This window comes from Antechinus flavipes, chromosome 3, assembly GCF_016432865.1.
Source record: "Antechinus flavipes isolate AdamAnt ecotype Samford, QLD, Australia chromosome 3, AdamAnt_v2, whole genome shotgun sequence".
In the NCBI taxonomy this organism is placed as follows: Eukaryota; Metazoa; Chordata; class Mammalia; order Dasyuromorphia; family Dasyuridae; genus Antechinus; species Antechinus flavipes.
In genome coordinates this window covers 100205626-100222148 of record NC_067400.1, presented here as the reverse complement: position 1 = coordinate 100222148, position 16523 = coordinate 100205626, and the positions used below count along the sequence as shown (strand labels likewise).

The window sequence follows — 16523 nt, the reverse complement described above, 5'->3', positions numbered from 1 at the left end:
CACACACACACACACACACACACACACACACACACACACGTATAAATGAGGAAACTATGTATATTGTGAAATGGCTCACAGGCTAAATCAAATATGATTAAGCAAGATGATTATGGTGGCATGAACCATATGGACCAAGCATGGACCAAGTCGAAAGGAAGAGTGGAATGGAAATAAGGTTAGAGTCTAGGGAATTAGGGAGAATTAGGGAAGGGACTAGTTGAGAACAAACTCACAGGTGCATATCTATGTCACCAGGCAGACGACACAGGAAGAAGTAAATAGAGTATGCTTTTTAGGTATGTTAATAAGATAATCTAAAGAGTTGTTCTAATTCTGTGCCAATGGAAACAGGATGCATGGATTAATATTGATCTGATAATGGACTGATTAAAATTCCTGTTCTATATCATCTTTCCTCTTTCAACTGTTAAAATAATCATTGGTCTCCTGTTTAGGGAATTGAAACTTAAGTTGAAAGAGAAGGAATGATGTGTAACAGAAACTTTAATCAATTCATTGTCAGAACTTTAATCTACCCATCCTATTTCCATGGTCACACACAAAGGTAGGCCACCTCCTGAAACTGTCTTGATTAGCATACCTAAAACAAATTAATCATGTACGTTGTCACTTTAATGTGCTCCACCTGACCTCTTCCTGTTTCCTCCCTTACTCTTCCCCCAACTTTTCCTAATTCCTCTCTAAATCAGATCCTGCTCTTACTTCCCCCTGCCTCTATCCTTTGACTTTAAAGGTCCATGCCACTAGAAGCATCTTGCTTAATTATATCTGGTTTAACCTTGTCCAATCATATTTGATTTAGACTGTGAGCTGTATGTCATCCTTTATGGCCGTGATAAATATCTCATGAGTTTTTTACTTTGTGAATCACTCTCCTACAACCTGGTATCTGACTACTTTATTTATCGGATACCTCTTCATATGAACAAATAGTAACTTAGATATTTCTAAAGAAGACATATCAAAAGTATTTTTACTGGGGAAAAGTTTGTCTTATTTCATTTAAGTTTTTTTTTTAAATAAAATTACTAAACATCAATACACATGAATATTTAATATGTCAAGGATAGAAAAAAATGGATATAAAACTGACATTTTTGACAGTTTTTTTAAAAAGTGAATATTAATTTCATCATGAAAGTAATAAAATGAACAGCTGGAATAGTGAGTCGAAAACTTAAACTAAGAAAAATCTGGTATTTAATGATCCTGTGATAATGCAGAATAAATCAGTTAATCTTTTACTAGTCCTGGAATATCTCTAAGAATGTAGGTTGAAAATTAGTACTTACCTGTTTAAGTGGGGAAAGGTACTTACCGTGGGTTGTCTCTGTGAATATATGTTCTTATTCTCATACTCACAACAAAATTAACCCATACCAACACCATGGACACCAAAGAAGTCGAAACTATTTGAACAATCATTCCTGCCGTTATCGTTGTCCTAATTGCCCTCCCATCCCTACGCATCTTATACAGGAATCACAGTTCCAAATTATAAAACCTGTTTGAATTTTTTCATGTTTGGGACTTTTTCAAGTCTCATTTTTCTACATTTTCTTCTTTCTATTCTCTTAAATTTTTTTTGAATGATTCATTAATGCTTTTCCTCTCTTTTATGTATCATTATTACTGCCTTCCCACTCTCTATTCCCTTAGTCCAAATCCCCAGGACAAGTTTTCCCTTGGATATATACAAATATATATGGAGTGAAGTTTAAAAAACAAATTTCCAGATTGGCTTTATCAGAAAACAGACCTCTCTAGTTGATCAGGTTTTTGCCAAGGATCTGGAAGAGTGTTTCATTATTTTAAAAAAATATTTTATTTTTCTCCCTACTAAAGGTTAAAACAATTTTAGACAATTTCAAAATTGAGTTCTGAATTCTTTACTCCCTCATTTCTCCCCACACCATCTCTGAAATGGTAAGCGATCTGATGTAGTTTATGCATATGCAATCACACAAAACATTTCATATTAATCATTTTGTATAAAAAGAAAGAAAGAAAATAAAAATTGGCATGTTTCAATCTCTATTCAGATAATATTAGTTCTGTCTCAGGAGGCAGATACTACTGTACTTCATCATTAGTTCTCTGGGATTGTTTTTTATCCTTGTATTGCTGAGAATAGCTAAGTCATTCACAGTTCTTTATCATACAACATTGCTCTTACTATATACAATGTCTTGTTTCTGCTCACTTCACTTTTTATCAACTCATGTAAGTATTTCCATGTTTTTTTGAAATCATCCTGGTTGTCACAGTGATACTCCATCACAATCATATATCATAACTTGTTTAGCTATTCCCCAACTGATGAGTATCCTCTTGTTTCCGATTCATAGCCACCAAGAGTTAAAAATTATATTAGAGTGAATTAAAAATAATTTATTGATGTCTTTTTTGCTTAATATCATCATAGTTTTCTAAGCATCCCTTCTCCAAACCCCCAAGGGAGAGTTGGGATTTATCATCCCAAATGATAAATAACAATTTTTAAGGGCCACCTCCAAAAAAAAAAAAAAAAAGAAAAGAAAAGGAAAGGAAAGAAGAAAACATTATTGCTGATCAATACATTGAAAAACTCTGAAAACATATGTTATATGTAGCAAATTGTGGTAGGTTGGGAAAGTTTCATTCTGAGGCTTTGATGGGTGTTCTTTTTTTTTTTTTTAATAGCTTTTTATTTATATATGCATGGATAATTTTCCAGCATTGACAATTGCAAAACATTTTGTTCCAATTTTTCCCCTCCTTTCCTTCACCCCCTCCCTCAGATGGCAGGTAGACCAATACATGTTAAATATGTTAAAGTATATATTAAATACAATATATGTATACATATTTGATGGGTGTTCTTGAGACTTTCTACATGTTTTTCCTTTACTTTCTTGTTGTCATTGTATAAATTGTTCTCTTGATTCTACTCAAAATGAGTATTTAACTTTGTATTTAAATATTCTCATTTCTCTAAATCCATCCCTTTCATCCTGTATTATGGATCAATCTTTCATTAATGTATCTCATTTAAAAATTGTCATTCCTCAATTGATGGCCAATGCTTTAGCATCGAGTTCTTTGCTGCAGCAAAAATTACTTCTTTTCCTATGTGAACATTTGATTTCTTTGAGGATATATGTATAGCAGTGCTATTGCTGTGTTAAAAATTATATTAGAGTGAATTAAAAATAATTTATTGATGTCTTTTTTGCTTAATATCATCATAGTTTTCTAAGCATCCCTTCTCCAAACCCCCAAGGGAGAGTTGGGATTTATCATCCCAAATGATAAATAACACTTTTTAAGGGCCACCTCCAAAAAAAAAAAAAAAAAAAGAAAAGAAAAGGAAAGGAAAGAAGAAAACATTATTGCTGATCAATACATTGAAAAACTCTGAAAACATATGTTATATGTAGCAAATTGTGGTAGGTTGGGAAAGTTCTCTCATATCTCTTTCTAATCACAGCAAAATCTTATATACTGTGAATTTTTCATACAGTGTTAAATATCCTTTCTGAAAGTTTGAACTGATTCACAGTTTCACAGATCATGAATTAATTATATCTTGCCACCATAGTTCCTCCAATAACAATCATTTTCCAATTTTGGCATTTTTGTGAGGCTGATTTTGGGAATTTTTAAATTTACATTTATTATTAGTGATTTGGAGCGTTATTTTCAACTGGTTGTTAATAGCTGGTTTTCCTTTCTGGAACTCTCTATTACTCTCCTTTGACCATTTATCTGTTGGAGAAAACCTTCCGTGAAATAAATCTCACCTAAATGTAGGTTTTGTGTTATGTTATAAACCCTATAATTTTTAAGGTAATTAAACTTTGTGAGTGATTTCTTATTTAAATTTTGTACCTCTCTTTGTCCAACACTGTACTTAGAAAGAAATAGGTGATAAATATCTGTTATTGGTAGAAATATATGTTGAAGAAGTGAGAGAAACAAAAGAATTAAAATGCAGATATGGCAGAGATCCTGTTTTAATACAGTATCTGCTCCATTGACATAGTTTTCTAACACTTCCCTCTGCTATTTAAAAAATTACTGTCAAACACTTATAAAGGCTTTTTAAAAAAAAATTATATGTGATCTAACATTATAATGTCAAGTTCATTTGTTTAAATTCCTGACTCTTACATCTATTGTGTTAGCTATGTTCCCAGCTTTTGTGTTATCTTCATATTTTGATAGACAAGTTAGATTGATGTTAGATACATGAACTAGCTAGGTGGTACAAGATAGAGCACTGTATTTGGAGTGAGGAAAACATGATTTTAAATGTAGTCCCAGACACTAGATATTTGACCCCAGGAAATTCATTTAACCTGTATCTCTCACAGTTTCTTCAATTGTAAAATGGGTATAAGAACAGCATCTATCTCCCAGTATTATGAGATGAGATAATGTTTGTACTTGGTACATGGCTTTACACATAGTGGTCATATAAAAAGTGTGTGTTTCCTTCTTTCCTTATAGGTCTTTTAAGATTTCATGGTTACCAAGACAATATACATGCTCAATACTCATTTGTTATCTTTCATTCTTATTAAAAGATTGGGAGTTTCACAATATTGCAGGTTTCCCTATGGAAGGTTAATGAAATAGGGAGTTTAATGGAATAGAACAGTATACTTAGGATTATGAAAGAATTTATGCCATAACTAGGCATTATAATATGTGGAGAGATACTTGGGGAAAAAAAAGAATTTTATTTTACATGCTATGATTCTGGATAACACGGGAAGAGAGGAGCAGAAGGTAGGTGTTGAACTCTAATAATGGAGAAAGAATCAGATGATATACTCTTCAGGATTTGAACTAAATCTTCTTAACTTCAAGCTCATCCTTCTTTCTACTCATACCACCTACTTGCCTATTCTTCCAAGGTGAGGTGAAATATGGAACGAATTATTACAAACAGTACCTTTGCTGCATGAAGATCTCTATGAATATAATTTTTTGTCCAGAAATTATGAAATTAATTCCATGTGGTACTTAGATTCTATTAGCCCTTATTTCATTTTTGGAAAGGGGAGATTGGGTAAAAGATAGTAAAATTTTTTTTCCTTTTTTCTATTTCAGTTATTCTGATTCTGATTTGGATTTTTCTTTATATAGAGCAAAGTCTGTGAGGAATTTTCAGCCTTTCCCATATTCTGTTTACATTGTGCTATATTGCAAAGTTATTTCTTAGGAATGTTATATCTTTACTCTGAATATTAAATGTAATTCTATTTGGGGGCAGAGCTATATTTGTTTTTTTCTGTGTTGAATTAAAAAAAATATATGTTTCTAGTACAGTCTTCTCTGTTTTTGAAATCTATATCCCTGGTGCCTATCAGATTTTGAAGCAACATAGTAATCTAATTTTTTTGCATAGTTTTTAATTAAAAAGTAATTAACTAAAGAAAAATTACTTTTCCATGTTGGAACTCTCAATTTCCCAATGCAAAACTATGCCAAAGTATAACGATGAAAAATTGTTGTATGAATAAGTTTAATCAAAGTGTTCATATATAAAATATTAATTAACTTTAATAGAACCACGTTAATTTTCTCTTCAGATTGTCACAAATCAAAATTTTTGAACAAATATCTAAATGAGTAGGCAGCCAAAATTGATCTTTTCACTTAAGGAATACTGTAGATTTGTGTATTACATTTATTTTTGCTATTAGATGGTTAATTCCTTGAAAATTTTTATTGTAATTTATGTGAATTATATCCACTACAGTCCTCAAGCATATTATCTTTCATTTTAATAGGTGACTCAAACTTTCTATTTTTAGTGAGCCAACATCTTTTCCAACAAATTCTCAATTTGGTCTTTACATATCAGTCTGTTTAAATTCCTCATAAATCATGAATTGTTTTTTTTTTTTTTTTTTTTTGAGTAGATCCAACAAAGATAATAAATTTTATTAGATGAGTAGATATGGAGGAGTTTTGGTATATTTCAATGACAAACATATTGATGAGATCTTGGAGCTATTTAAATATTAAGGTATCCTGTTGGATTCTTGGGTTAAAAATAAATCATGAATTGTGGAATGAATTGGGATTTGGAATCAGAGGACTCTCAAATCTCATCTCTGCTACACATTGTGGGCAAGTCATTCAAAGTCTTAGTCTCTATTTCCATAATTAAAAATGAGGATTCTGAGATCTAGCTTCTTAATTTGTTATTCTGTTATCTCCTGTTCATTAAATTCTAAGCTCTCTTTTTCAGTTTTTCTTCTCCTTGCTTATTAATTTGACACAGCAGCATATGATTCTGTTGATTCTTGCCACACTGTAGGTATTTTTTTCTCTTGCTTCAGAGAGCACTCTTATTTTCCTCTCATCTCTCTATCCTTTGTCTAAACTTTTCTTTTTCCTGACTCCCTAAAAGTGAGTGTTTAAAGATTTTTTGTTTCACTTTTATTTTTTCAATTTCTTTTTAAACCTTTTTGGTTCAACTTCCACAAATTTAGTTTACTTCTATGAAGATGATTTTCAGGTAGTTCTTTCAGCCTAATTTACTGCAGAATTGAGTATATATGTATATCCCCTGAATACTTTAAACTCATCAATTTAGATCACTGTAGAGCAAAAAATTTGGCATAATCAATTTAGAACTGGAATTTTAAAATTGAGATCTTACTTATTGAAGTTTTTTATTTTCAAAACATATGCAAGGATAATTTTTTTAAAAACATTTATCTTTGAAAAACTTGTGTTCCAATTTTCCCTCCCTACCCTTCTCTCTCTCCCTTGGATGGCATGTAATCCAATATATGTTAAACATGGTAAAATATATATGTTAAATCTAAAATAGGCATACAAATTTTACAATTATCTTGTTGCACAAGAAAAATAAGATTAAAAAAATGAGAAAGAAAATAAAATTCAAGCAAACCACAACAAAAAGAGTGAAAATGATATGTTGTAATCCACCCTCAGTTCCCACAATCATCTCTCTGGGTATAAATGACTCTCTTCATCACAAGATCATTGGAATAGGCCTGAATCATCTCATTGTTGAAAAGAGCCACATCTGTCAGACTTGATCATCATATAATCTTATTGTTACTGTGTACAATGATGGGATTTTGCTTTAGAAATTAACTTATCTCTTTTACCAATTTAGTCTTTTCCTTCCTTCCTTCCTTCCTTCCTTCCTTCCTTCCTTCCTTCCTTCCTTCCTTCCTTCCTTTTTCCATTTTCTTTTGTTCTGAGGTTCAAAATCCTGTTGTTTTTAATATTTCCTTTTCCTTCTGCTCTCATGTGCAAGTTTTTAGCAAATGTTCATTTCTACCTCTTCAATATTATTTGTATTTATTCTTTCTTTTCTACACACCCTAGTACAGATTTATACTAACCTCTTAACTGGTTTTTCCACCTCTGTACTCTCTTTTTTTGCAAAACATTGATTATATTATTTCCACTCATCCTAGATATCGGATGCTACTTTTCTGCTTCTACTTTTTCAGTTATTAACTATTGCTGGTGATTTAGGTTTATAATTCATAGCCTAATTTTTGAGGTTCTTTAAAAATCTGCTTTTTTTTGAATTTTAGCCTTAGTTTATATTTTTTTCTTTTCATATATTTGATGTTATAACCAAGGTGTACTTTTTTTTTTTGTATGTCATATATATTTACATTTCCAAAGCTGTGTTTGCATTGTTCCTTATGTCTGCAATTATTGGCTTGCCCTTCTATTCATCTTTTTGATTGCCTATCCTTTAATGCCTTAGTCAAAATCCACCTCTTCCTTCCTAATCCCACCTACTACTCAGTAATGATATTTTTACTAGGATGCTGTCATAATATTAAAAAAAAAAACAAATTTAGATTATGAGTTATGATTATGCGCCTGCAGCAGATAGTCATTTCCTTACTGTTAAAATATGATTAATTTACTTTTTTTGGTATTGTGCTAACCATACTAAACACTTCTTGACTTGACTCTTCTCTTTAAGAAAGTATATAGCTATGTGACATTTACATAGTCCCATCATCTATATGGACCTATCATTACTAGAGATCCATGTTTCCTAACATACTTTTCATTATTTTCCTTCTACATATTGAAGTCATTGAATATAAAAGTGTATATTGATTTAACTTTAGGGGTTTTATTGAGTTCTATATAAAACATCTGTACCTCTTTATCATCAGAAACATGTTTCTGATTAGATGATCAGAAATATTGATGTATGTGCTTTGTTTTCATGGTCATCTTTTTTCAACCCTGCAATATCAGATAACAAAATGCTTCATGATTGGTGGTCCTTGTTGCTGTAAAGTGAATGGTAAATTATACTATCAACTTGTGGTAGAGTGGGAAAGGACACTGGCTTTGGGGATGGAGGACCTGCATTCAAAATCTAACTCGGATGCTGTGAGACTTAAGTAAGTTATGATATCCTTAAACCAATTAAAATTTAACTTCAAAAACAAGTAACAGTCAAACCTGAAAGCAGTTTATTATTTATTGGAATTATCTTTGAGAACTGTGATCTCACCCTCATGTTGTGGCAAGACACGGAAGTATAGAATTTTATAGAGAGTCTAAATTAAAAATAACAAGAAGAACAACAACAACAAATAATAAGAATAACAAAAATAACAAGAGCAAACAAAAGCCCAATAAGAACCCTTGGAAAATTGATAAAACCATCATAAAATAAATTGTGGTGTTACCAAAAGATTACTTTGGTAATTGGGTTATTTGGTAATTTACTCATTTGAATAAATTATTTAATTGAGCTGTTGGAATTGGATAAATCATTTAATATCTCTGAAATATAAAATGAGAGATTTAAACTTGTTTACGTACTTAGAGTTCTCTTTTAATTTTAAAATATCTCTCCCCTTCCCTTCCCCCCACCTTTAAATAAATTTAGTTATTTATCTTTCACTTCCAGAAAAAAATAATATTGTCTTCAAAAATGAGTAGATGGTAGATTTTTTTTTTTTTTTTGGCATTAAGTCACAATTAGAGAAAATACATTTATATGTTTATATGACATCATTAAAATTTATTTTCATGAGATTGTCATTGTTGCCATTTGAAGAGGACATTTATGTGAAGTGATTTTTCTCTACTTTTGGTTATTTCCAAACTTCTTCTACCACTTCTTAAATATCACATCATTTTGTGCCGTAGTTCAGGACACATCTTATAATATTAGTACTAGGTTTCAAAGATATAGTAAAGACTTCTACTTACAGTAACTGGAGTTATCTTTTTTTTCCCTCATGTCTTACAGAGAAGGCAATAATCTTTATTTTAAAAATAACTGATGTTGAGGTATTGCTCCAACATTCATGAATTATTTCTAATGTTTTGCTCTTTTTAATTGTAACTTGAAATTTGCTGTAACCATAGAGAATTTTTTTTCCCCCAAATGACAGTAGTATGACTTATGATGGCAGTTAAATATATGGTAATGTCTGGTATTTATAGAAAACAAAATGAAGAGAAGATTTTTGACTTATTTCAAGGGTTTGGCTGCCAAAAGCCAGAGTTACGTAGAATTTAGAAAACATTCTACCTACTGGATGGAGTAAGCCATTTAGAGTACTCATCTTGATGGATTAGTTTCTTAGTGGATGTATTCCTATTTACACTTAAGTATTTCTCATCATAGATCATAGATCTGAAATGAACTAGGGCTAAGACTTAGTTGAGATGTTAACACAATTGTGCTAGTACCCTTCTTTTACCTTTCTATTCTTGTGTCATCACTTTTTCTTTGTTATAGTCACTATTGAGGTTTTCTGTGTCAATCCTATTTTCCATAAATATTTTGACAGTGATTCTAGTTGAAATACATACAATGGTTTTCAAGTGAACAGTTATAAGTGCCTTTCATAAATATTTTGACAGTGATTCTGGTTGAAATATATACAATGGTTTTCAAGTGAAGAGTTATAAAGGACATGTCCACAGTTGTGGATGATACATTGACAAGACTATTGATTTTAGGGTGAGTGGGCTTGGGTTCACAGCCCACTACTTACAACCTCCATTCCCTTTTTTTGTAAAATGAAGGATTTGGATATATAGCACCTGAGATACACTATCCAACCCTAATAGTTATGATTGTGATTCATATGTTATCTTTCGTAGTACTAGAATACAAATAGGATATAATTTAAAATAATTCATTTAGTAGCAAATTTTTATTTCTGACAGTAGAGCATTTGTATAATATACTAATTCACTTCCAAGTGAATTTTAAGTTTATCAGAGTTAAAACTGATCACAAAGATATACTGTGAAAGGCAGTTCAGTGAAAATATCTCATCTTGAGATTATTGGAATTAATTGTCTTTGATTACCATTAAGTGAAAATGTACAAGAGAATTTTTACAATTAACAATGTTACAAAAGACAGGGTCCAGGATACTATAGAACTCTTTCCCCTAACTATCCTTGTCTAAACACCAGATATTAGCCTGCAAATCATTTCAAACCAATTAATGCTGTTTTTAGACAAAAAATATTGATTTTAGCACAAAATTTATGTAGAATTGCTCCTCTACATAGGTTATAAAATAAAGCTTTTTAATTGTGTTTTCCAGGAAGATATGAATTTAAATGAAGATAAAAAGGCACCATTGCGGGAAAAGGATTTCACTATCAAAAAAGAAATGGTGATGCAATACATGAATACTGCTTCTAAGATGGTGAGTAAAACTACTGAATTGAGTGATGTACTTTATATTTGAGTAAAGATGGAAAAAAAGAGGACAGATTTTTACCTTTGAATAGTGCTATAATTTTTGGGCATTTCTAATATTAGGAGTTTTATGAAAAGTAGTGCAAAAATAGTAGTCAGATAAATATGATTTTGACATTGTTTGAATTAATAGCAAAATTGGTTTTAAATCAATTCTCACTTGAGGTAGTTATTTTTCTAACCACATCTCAGAGATTTAGCATTATTTTCTTATTTCCTAAGAAGTCTTTTGTTGTTAATATATTTGAAATAATGTTGTACACATCTTTTAGTTCTGTTTAGGAACAAACATAGTACTTTTCAAACAAATAGGATATCAATAGTAAAATGAAAATAATATTTATTAATATTTATACTCATAAGTTAAAATAATAATGATTCACTATCCATTTAACTGAGTTGTTATAAAGAAAGGGCTTTGTAAAGTCTTAGGCATTGTATAATGTGAGTTGTTGCTGTTATTATTAGCAACAACAATAATAACAGAAAAACTTTAGTCAATAAACATTTAGCTTGCTTGCAAAGAGTAGCAAGATCTCAGTTAAAGGCAACAGTTAAAATAAATACTTTGTAAATCCTTACAGTGAAGCATACTGTATGGTTATAAATGTTATCAACTCATAAAGCAGAGAAAAATCGTGGAGGATAAAATCTGTTTCAAGAAAGTTTGGCAAGAGATGGAACTCAGAAGTGTCCCAAATTCATTTGATGGATATGGAAGAAACATGTTATATACAAAGATTCCTATTAAAAAACTGTTCGATCATTTAAAAAATTGGTACTATTGCCTTTGAATGTTTAACATCACTGTTCTAGATTTGCTTATAGGAGAAGTGGAACAATGATGAGGAAAACAGCTACTGGGGACCAAGTATATTATAGAAGATTTCTATGTTGGAAAAGACAAATTATAAGAGGCCTAAGGGTCAATATACAAAATATCTGAAGAAGGGAAAGATGAAGATGCAAAAAAACAATCTAATATTGAATTAGATGATTAGGAAGAATCAGCAACTATGAACCCATATTTCTACTGTCTCATTTATAAAAATATCTTTATGTGAATCATCTATATATGTATTAAGGATGTCTTTGTTGAAAAGAATAAGAAGGACTTTACAAGTGATATTCAGCAGTGTAACACTTCTTACTATTTAGTAGCTGACTGAGAGATGTAAAGAATATAAGATCCTATTGTCTTTATTGTTGATTATGAAAAAGGATTTTATTTGCTACAAGAAAATGTCACTTTAAATTCCAAACTAGTGTCTTTCATTCATACATCAATGTCATGGAAAATTCTTAGAAAACATAATAACAGAAATATTACCATTCAGTGTCTCTGGTTATAAATATCATGTGAACCTCTAGAGGGAAGATAGAAAGAAGATACCTTGTGCTCATTTCTTGCCTGAGCTTATTGTGGAAGAAAAGTGCTTTTACATAACAGTATCTCCCCCAGCATCCTCTGAGGTGAAGAGAGGATGCCAGTCCACTTAGTTTCTAGCCTGGTCTTCTGCTTTGAGGGAAGAGAGTATCATTTTTCTTTCTTCCAAGCTTTTGGAAGAAAGCTCCTCTTGAACTCTGCAAAGCTCTGAAAGGAATCCATTTTGAAGTTATAGTCTACTGACTGAAAACTTTTTTCTTTGAAAACATTTTTCTTAATGATTAACAAAATCCCCATTGGTCATCCGCATCTCAGTGATTCTGAGGTTCATCTTTTAAACTCCATTTCTTATCCTTCACTGTCCTATTTCTTATCTTCATTTTCTTTAATAACCTCCTATTCTCACTAATCTCTAATGTCTTACACCAAAGCTATTCACCCCTTCAACTATGCCCTCAGGGATTCCGAGCTTCATAGTAAAAAAAACTTGCTTTTCATCTTAAATTTTTTTCTTTTCCAATTCTCTAGTCTGTTGGCTGTCACTGAAATCTGACCTCTTTGACCACCTTTTCCATTACTAGCTGTTCATTCCTTCCCTTTAACTTCTTCCCTTGTACTTGAACACATATAGTGATATTCCCTCAAATACCCTAATCTCTCAATTCCAAATCTTACTTATTCTCCTGAGTTACTCCCATCACTTTGCCTCAGACAAAGAAAAATGTTCATACTCTTGATCTCACCATCATATTCAAAAGTATCACCTTCGTGTTCATGCATAGGAATTGCTTCTAGTTGACTTTGTGAACATGAACACTCCCAAACCACTTCAGATTCTCTCTTTCACCTCCCCACTTCCTCCATTCCCAACATATTATAAGGAACTAACACTTGTGGAGATGCAATCTGGCAATTTTTTCTGTAGGTGGATTAGTCCTTCCATGTCTTTAGCAACCACAGTTTCTGAAGACTTAGTAAGTTACTTAAGTGAGCATATCTGGCATCTCACTTGAGTGAGACTAAGACCAACAGTCTTTGACTGTCAAATAATTCTATATTAGAAACTTTTGGTTTTATTAAAGGAAATGCCTTTAAAGAAGATGGATTACTACAGGTAAATTCATCAAACAAAAGAGTCAAGCAAAGTAAACAAGTGCATTTAGCTTAGACAATCAAAAAATAAAGCCATGCTTTTCATTCTTCTACATAAGATAAGACTTAATTAAAAAAAAAAAAGAACAAAGTCTAGTTGTTAATCTAGGAACATCATCAACAAACAGGAAGGATGATGAAGATAATGAATTTGTATACAGTGGATAGGAAAACAGAAAAAGGTGTGTGTGTGTGTTTTGTGGGGCTGTGTGTATGTATATAGAGAGTAGGGTAGGTGTTAATTTTTTTGTTTCTAATTTTTAAAAATTATAGTTAGGCCATTCTCCAATTGATAAATGGTCAAAGGATATGAACAGACAATTCTCAGACGGAGAAATTGAAACTATTTATAGACATATGAAAATATGCTCCAAATCATTATTAATCAGAGAAATGCAAATTAAGACAACTCTGAGATACCACTACACACCTGTCAGATTGACTAGAATGACAGGGAACGATAATGTGGAATGTTGGAGGGGATGCGGGAAAACAGGGACACTGATATATTGTTGGTGGAATTGTGAACACATCCAGTCGTTCTGGAGAGCAATTTGGAACTATGCTCAAAAAGTTATCAAACTGTGCATATCCTTTGATCCAGCAGTGTTTCTACTGGGATTATACCCCAAAGAGATACTAAAGAAAGGAAAGGGACCTGTATGTGCCAAAATGTTTGTGGCAGCCCTGTTTGTAGTGGCTAGAAGCTGGAAAATAAAAGGATGCCCATTAATTGGAGAATGGTTGAGTAAATTGTGGTATATGAATGTTATGGAATATTATTGTTCTGTAAGGCATGACCAGCAGGATGAATACAGAGAGGACTGGCGAGACTTACATGAACTTATGCTAAGTGAAACGAGCAGAACCAGGAGATCATTATATACCTCAATAACGATACTGTTTGAGGATGTATTCTGATGGAAGTGGATCTCTTCGATAAAGAGAACTTTAATTGATCAAAGATGGACAGAAGCAGCTACACCTAAAGAAAGAACATTGGGAAATGAATATAAACTGCTTGCATTTTTGTTTTTCTTCCTGGGTTATTTATACCTTCTGAATTCAATTCTCCCTGTGCAACAAGAAAACTGTTTGGTTCTGCACACATATATTGTATCTAGGATATACTGTAACCTATTCAACATGTAAAGGACTGCTTGCCATCTGGGGGACGGGGTGGAGGGAGAGAGGGGAAAAATCGGAACAGAAGTGAATGCAAGGGATAATGCTGTAAAAAAATTACCCTGGCATAGGTTCTATCAATAAAAAATTATTTAAAAAAAAGAAAAAAAAATTATAGTTAGGTCTGTTTATCTTGTCGTTGGGTTTGTCTGAAAAGGACATACTAAGTATTTGTATTTATTTTCAGTGATGTTTCTTTTTAAGCATACTATAATTTTCCTTTTAATCAAGTACAATTTTACTGTTGCTTTGTTGAGATTATGCTTGCTGTCCCTGTATTTTTGTTCTCCTGATGAATAATCGATTTTGTCATTTTAACTATGTGAATTTTCCTATTTAAATTGTGTTGTGTTTCTTATAAACAACATTACTGAATTCTGGTGTTTTTCTTTTCTTTTCTTTTCTTTTTTTTCATTCTGTTTTCCTCCATTTTCTGGGTGAATTCATCCCATTCATATTCTGGAGCGATAACTGTTAATTGTGTATTTCCTATCATTCTGTTTTCTTCATCTTTTATTTTCCAAAGATAGTTTACTTTGACTAATTCCTTCAATACTCTTTTTGTAGTATTGTTTTATGTATTTCTATAACAAATGTGAGTCTCTATATTTAATCCTTCTCTAATCAGGTAAAAATGAAGTTCATGTGTTGGCCTACTTCCACACTCCTTCCTCCATTCTTATGTATTCTAATTATTTTAAATAGTAACTTGTTTACCCTTTTTCATTTTTTTCCCCTTTTTCTCTTAAGATTATTAAAATATAAGAAAACTGTTCCCCTGCTATCTGTCTGTCTTCCTCCATTATACTTGAAGACATTAGCGTTCTGACTGATATTCTTAACTTCTTCTACTAGAATATTAAAACACCATCATTATATAGGCCCTTTTAATTGCTAAAATATATTTAGCTTTCTCTTGACTATGTTTTTAGTTTCTCCTGACTACTGTGTTTTCATTTCAGAATATCTTCTCAACTCAACTCTGATATCTTCATCAAGAGCACTTGGAAATCCTTTATTTAATTAAAAGTCTACCTTTTTCTGTGTAAAATTTTATTATTTTCAAACTTTGAAATATGGGATATCATATTCCAAGCTCTATTTCCAAGTTTCCAGGTCTTATGTGATTTTAATTGTGTCTCTTTGATATATCTATCTAGTTATTATATATTTATAATATATATTATATATGACACATATATTTATATATTCATGATATATAGTTATATTTTATATGTTTATATTTATTTGTAGTTTAATTTCCTGGAAGCTCTGGATTTTTTATATTCCCATTCTTGGGAGTTTTCATTTTATGACTTCTTCCAGGAGATAGTCAATAGAGACTTGATTCATTTTGCCCTCTATTTCTAATAAGTTGGTCAGTTTCATTATTTATAAAAATAAAAATTTAGGCTTTTTAAAAAAAATTGAGGTTTTTCAGGTACTATGATGATTTATATATTTTCCTCCTTGGCTTCTTTTCTACTTGACTTATTTTTGATAGGAAATATCTTTCCTATGAAATTTTTTTCAGTTTTTTGACCATGTTCTAAAATATTTTTTTATTACCTCATACAGTGATTGATCTCTGTTTTATATAATTTAATATTCAGGTCCCCTGTTACTTAGGTAACTTTTTCATCTTCTTTGTTAATCTTTTGCTTATTCTTTACTTGTTTTCTTTCTTAGTTTACTCTCCTTCTCCCCTCCTACCCCCCAGCACTCTCATATGATCATTAAAAAAAAAAAAAAAAACTTTGTTTTTATTTCTTTAGGAACTTAGGATAACTTGTAGTACACCAAGCCTTTGCTTATCTGTGTTATGGAATGATGTCTTCTTGAGGGTTTGTTTCTTGAATGTTCCTGGCTCCATATTGTTTCCTAATCATTGATCTTTTCTTTTATTGACTCATTTCTCCAGACTTTTTTCTGTATTATACTTTGTCTTAAGGTCAGGCTGTGTGTATTATGAAACAAGTAATGAGGTCCTCCTTGGCACTATTTGTTATTATTTGATATCTACAGTAT

At 31.3% G+C, this 16523-nt stretch overlaps 1 protein-coding gene across 1 annotated transcript in view; it reads left to right on the top strand.

The window, feature by feature from the left end:
* The window catches only part of DIAPH3 (diaphanous related formin 3), a 419718-nt gene that overhangs the window by 62316 nt on the left and 340879 nt on the right, over nt 1-16523 (top strand). Inside the window, exon 3 of the mRNA XM_051983890.1 lies at nt 10614-10718. Coding sequence (XP_051839850.1) covers nt 10614-10718 — 105 coding nt within the window. The remainder of the gene's footprint in view (nt 1-10613; nt 10719-16523) is intronic.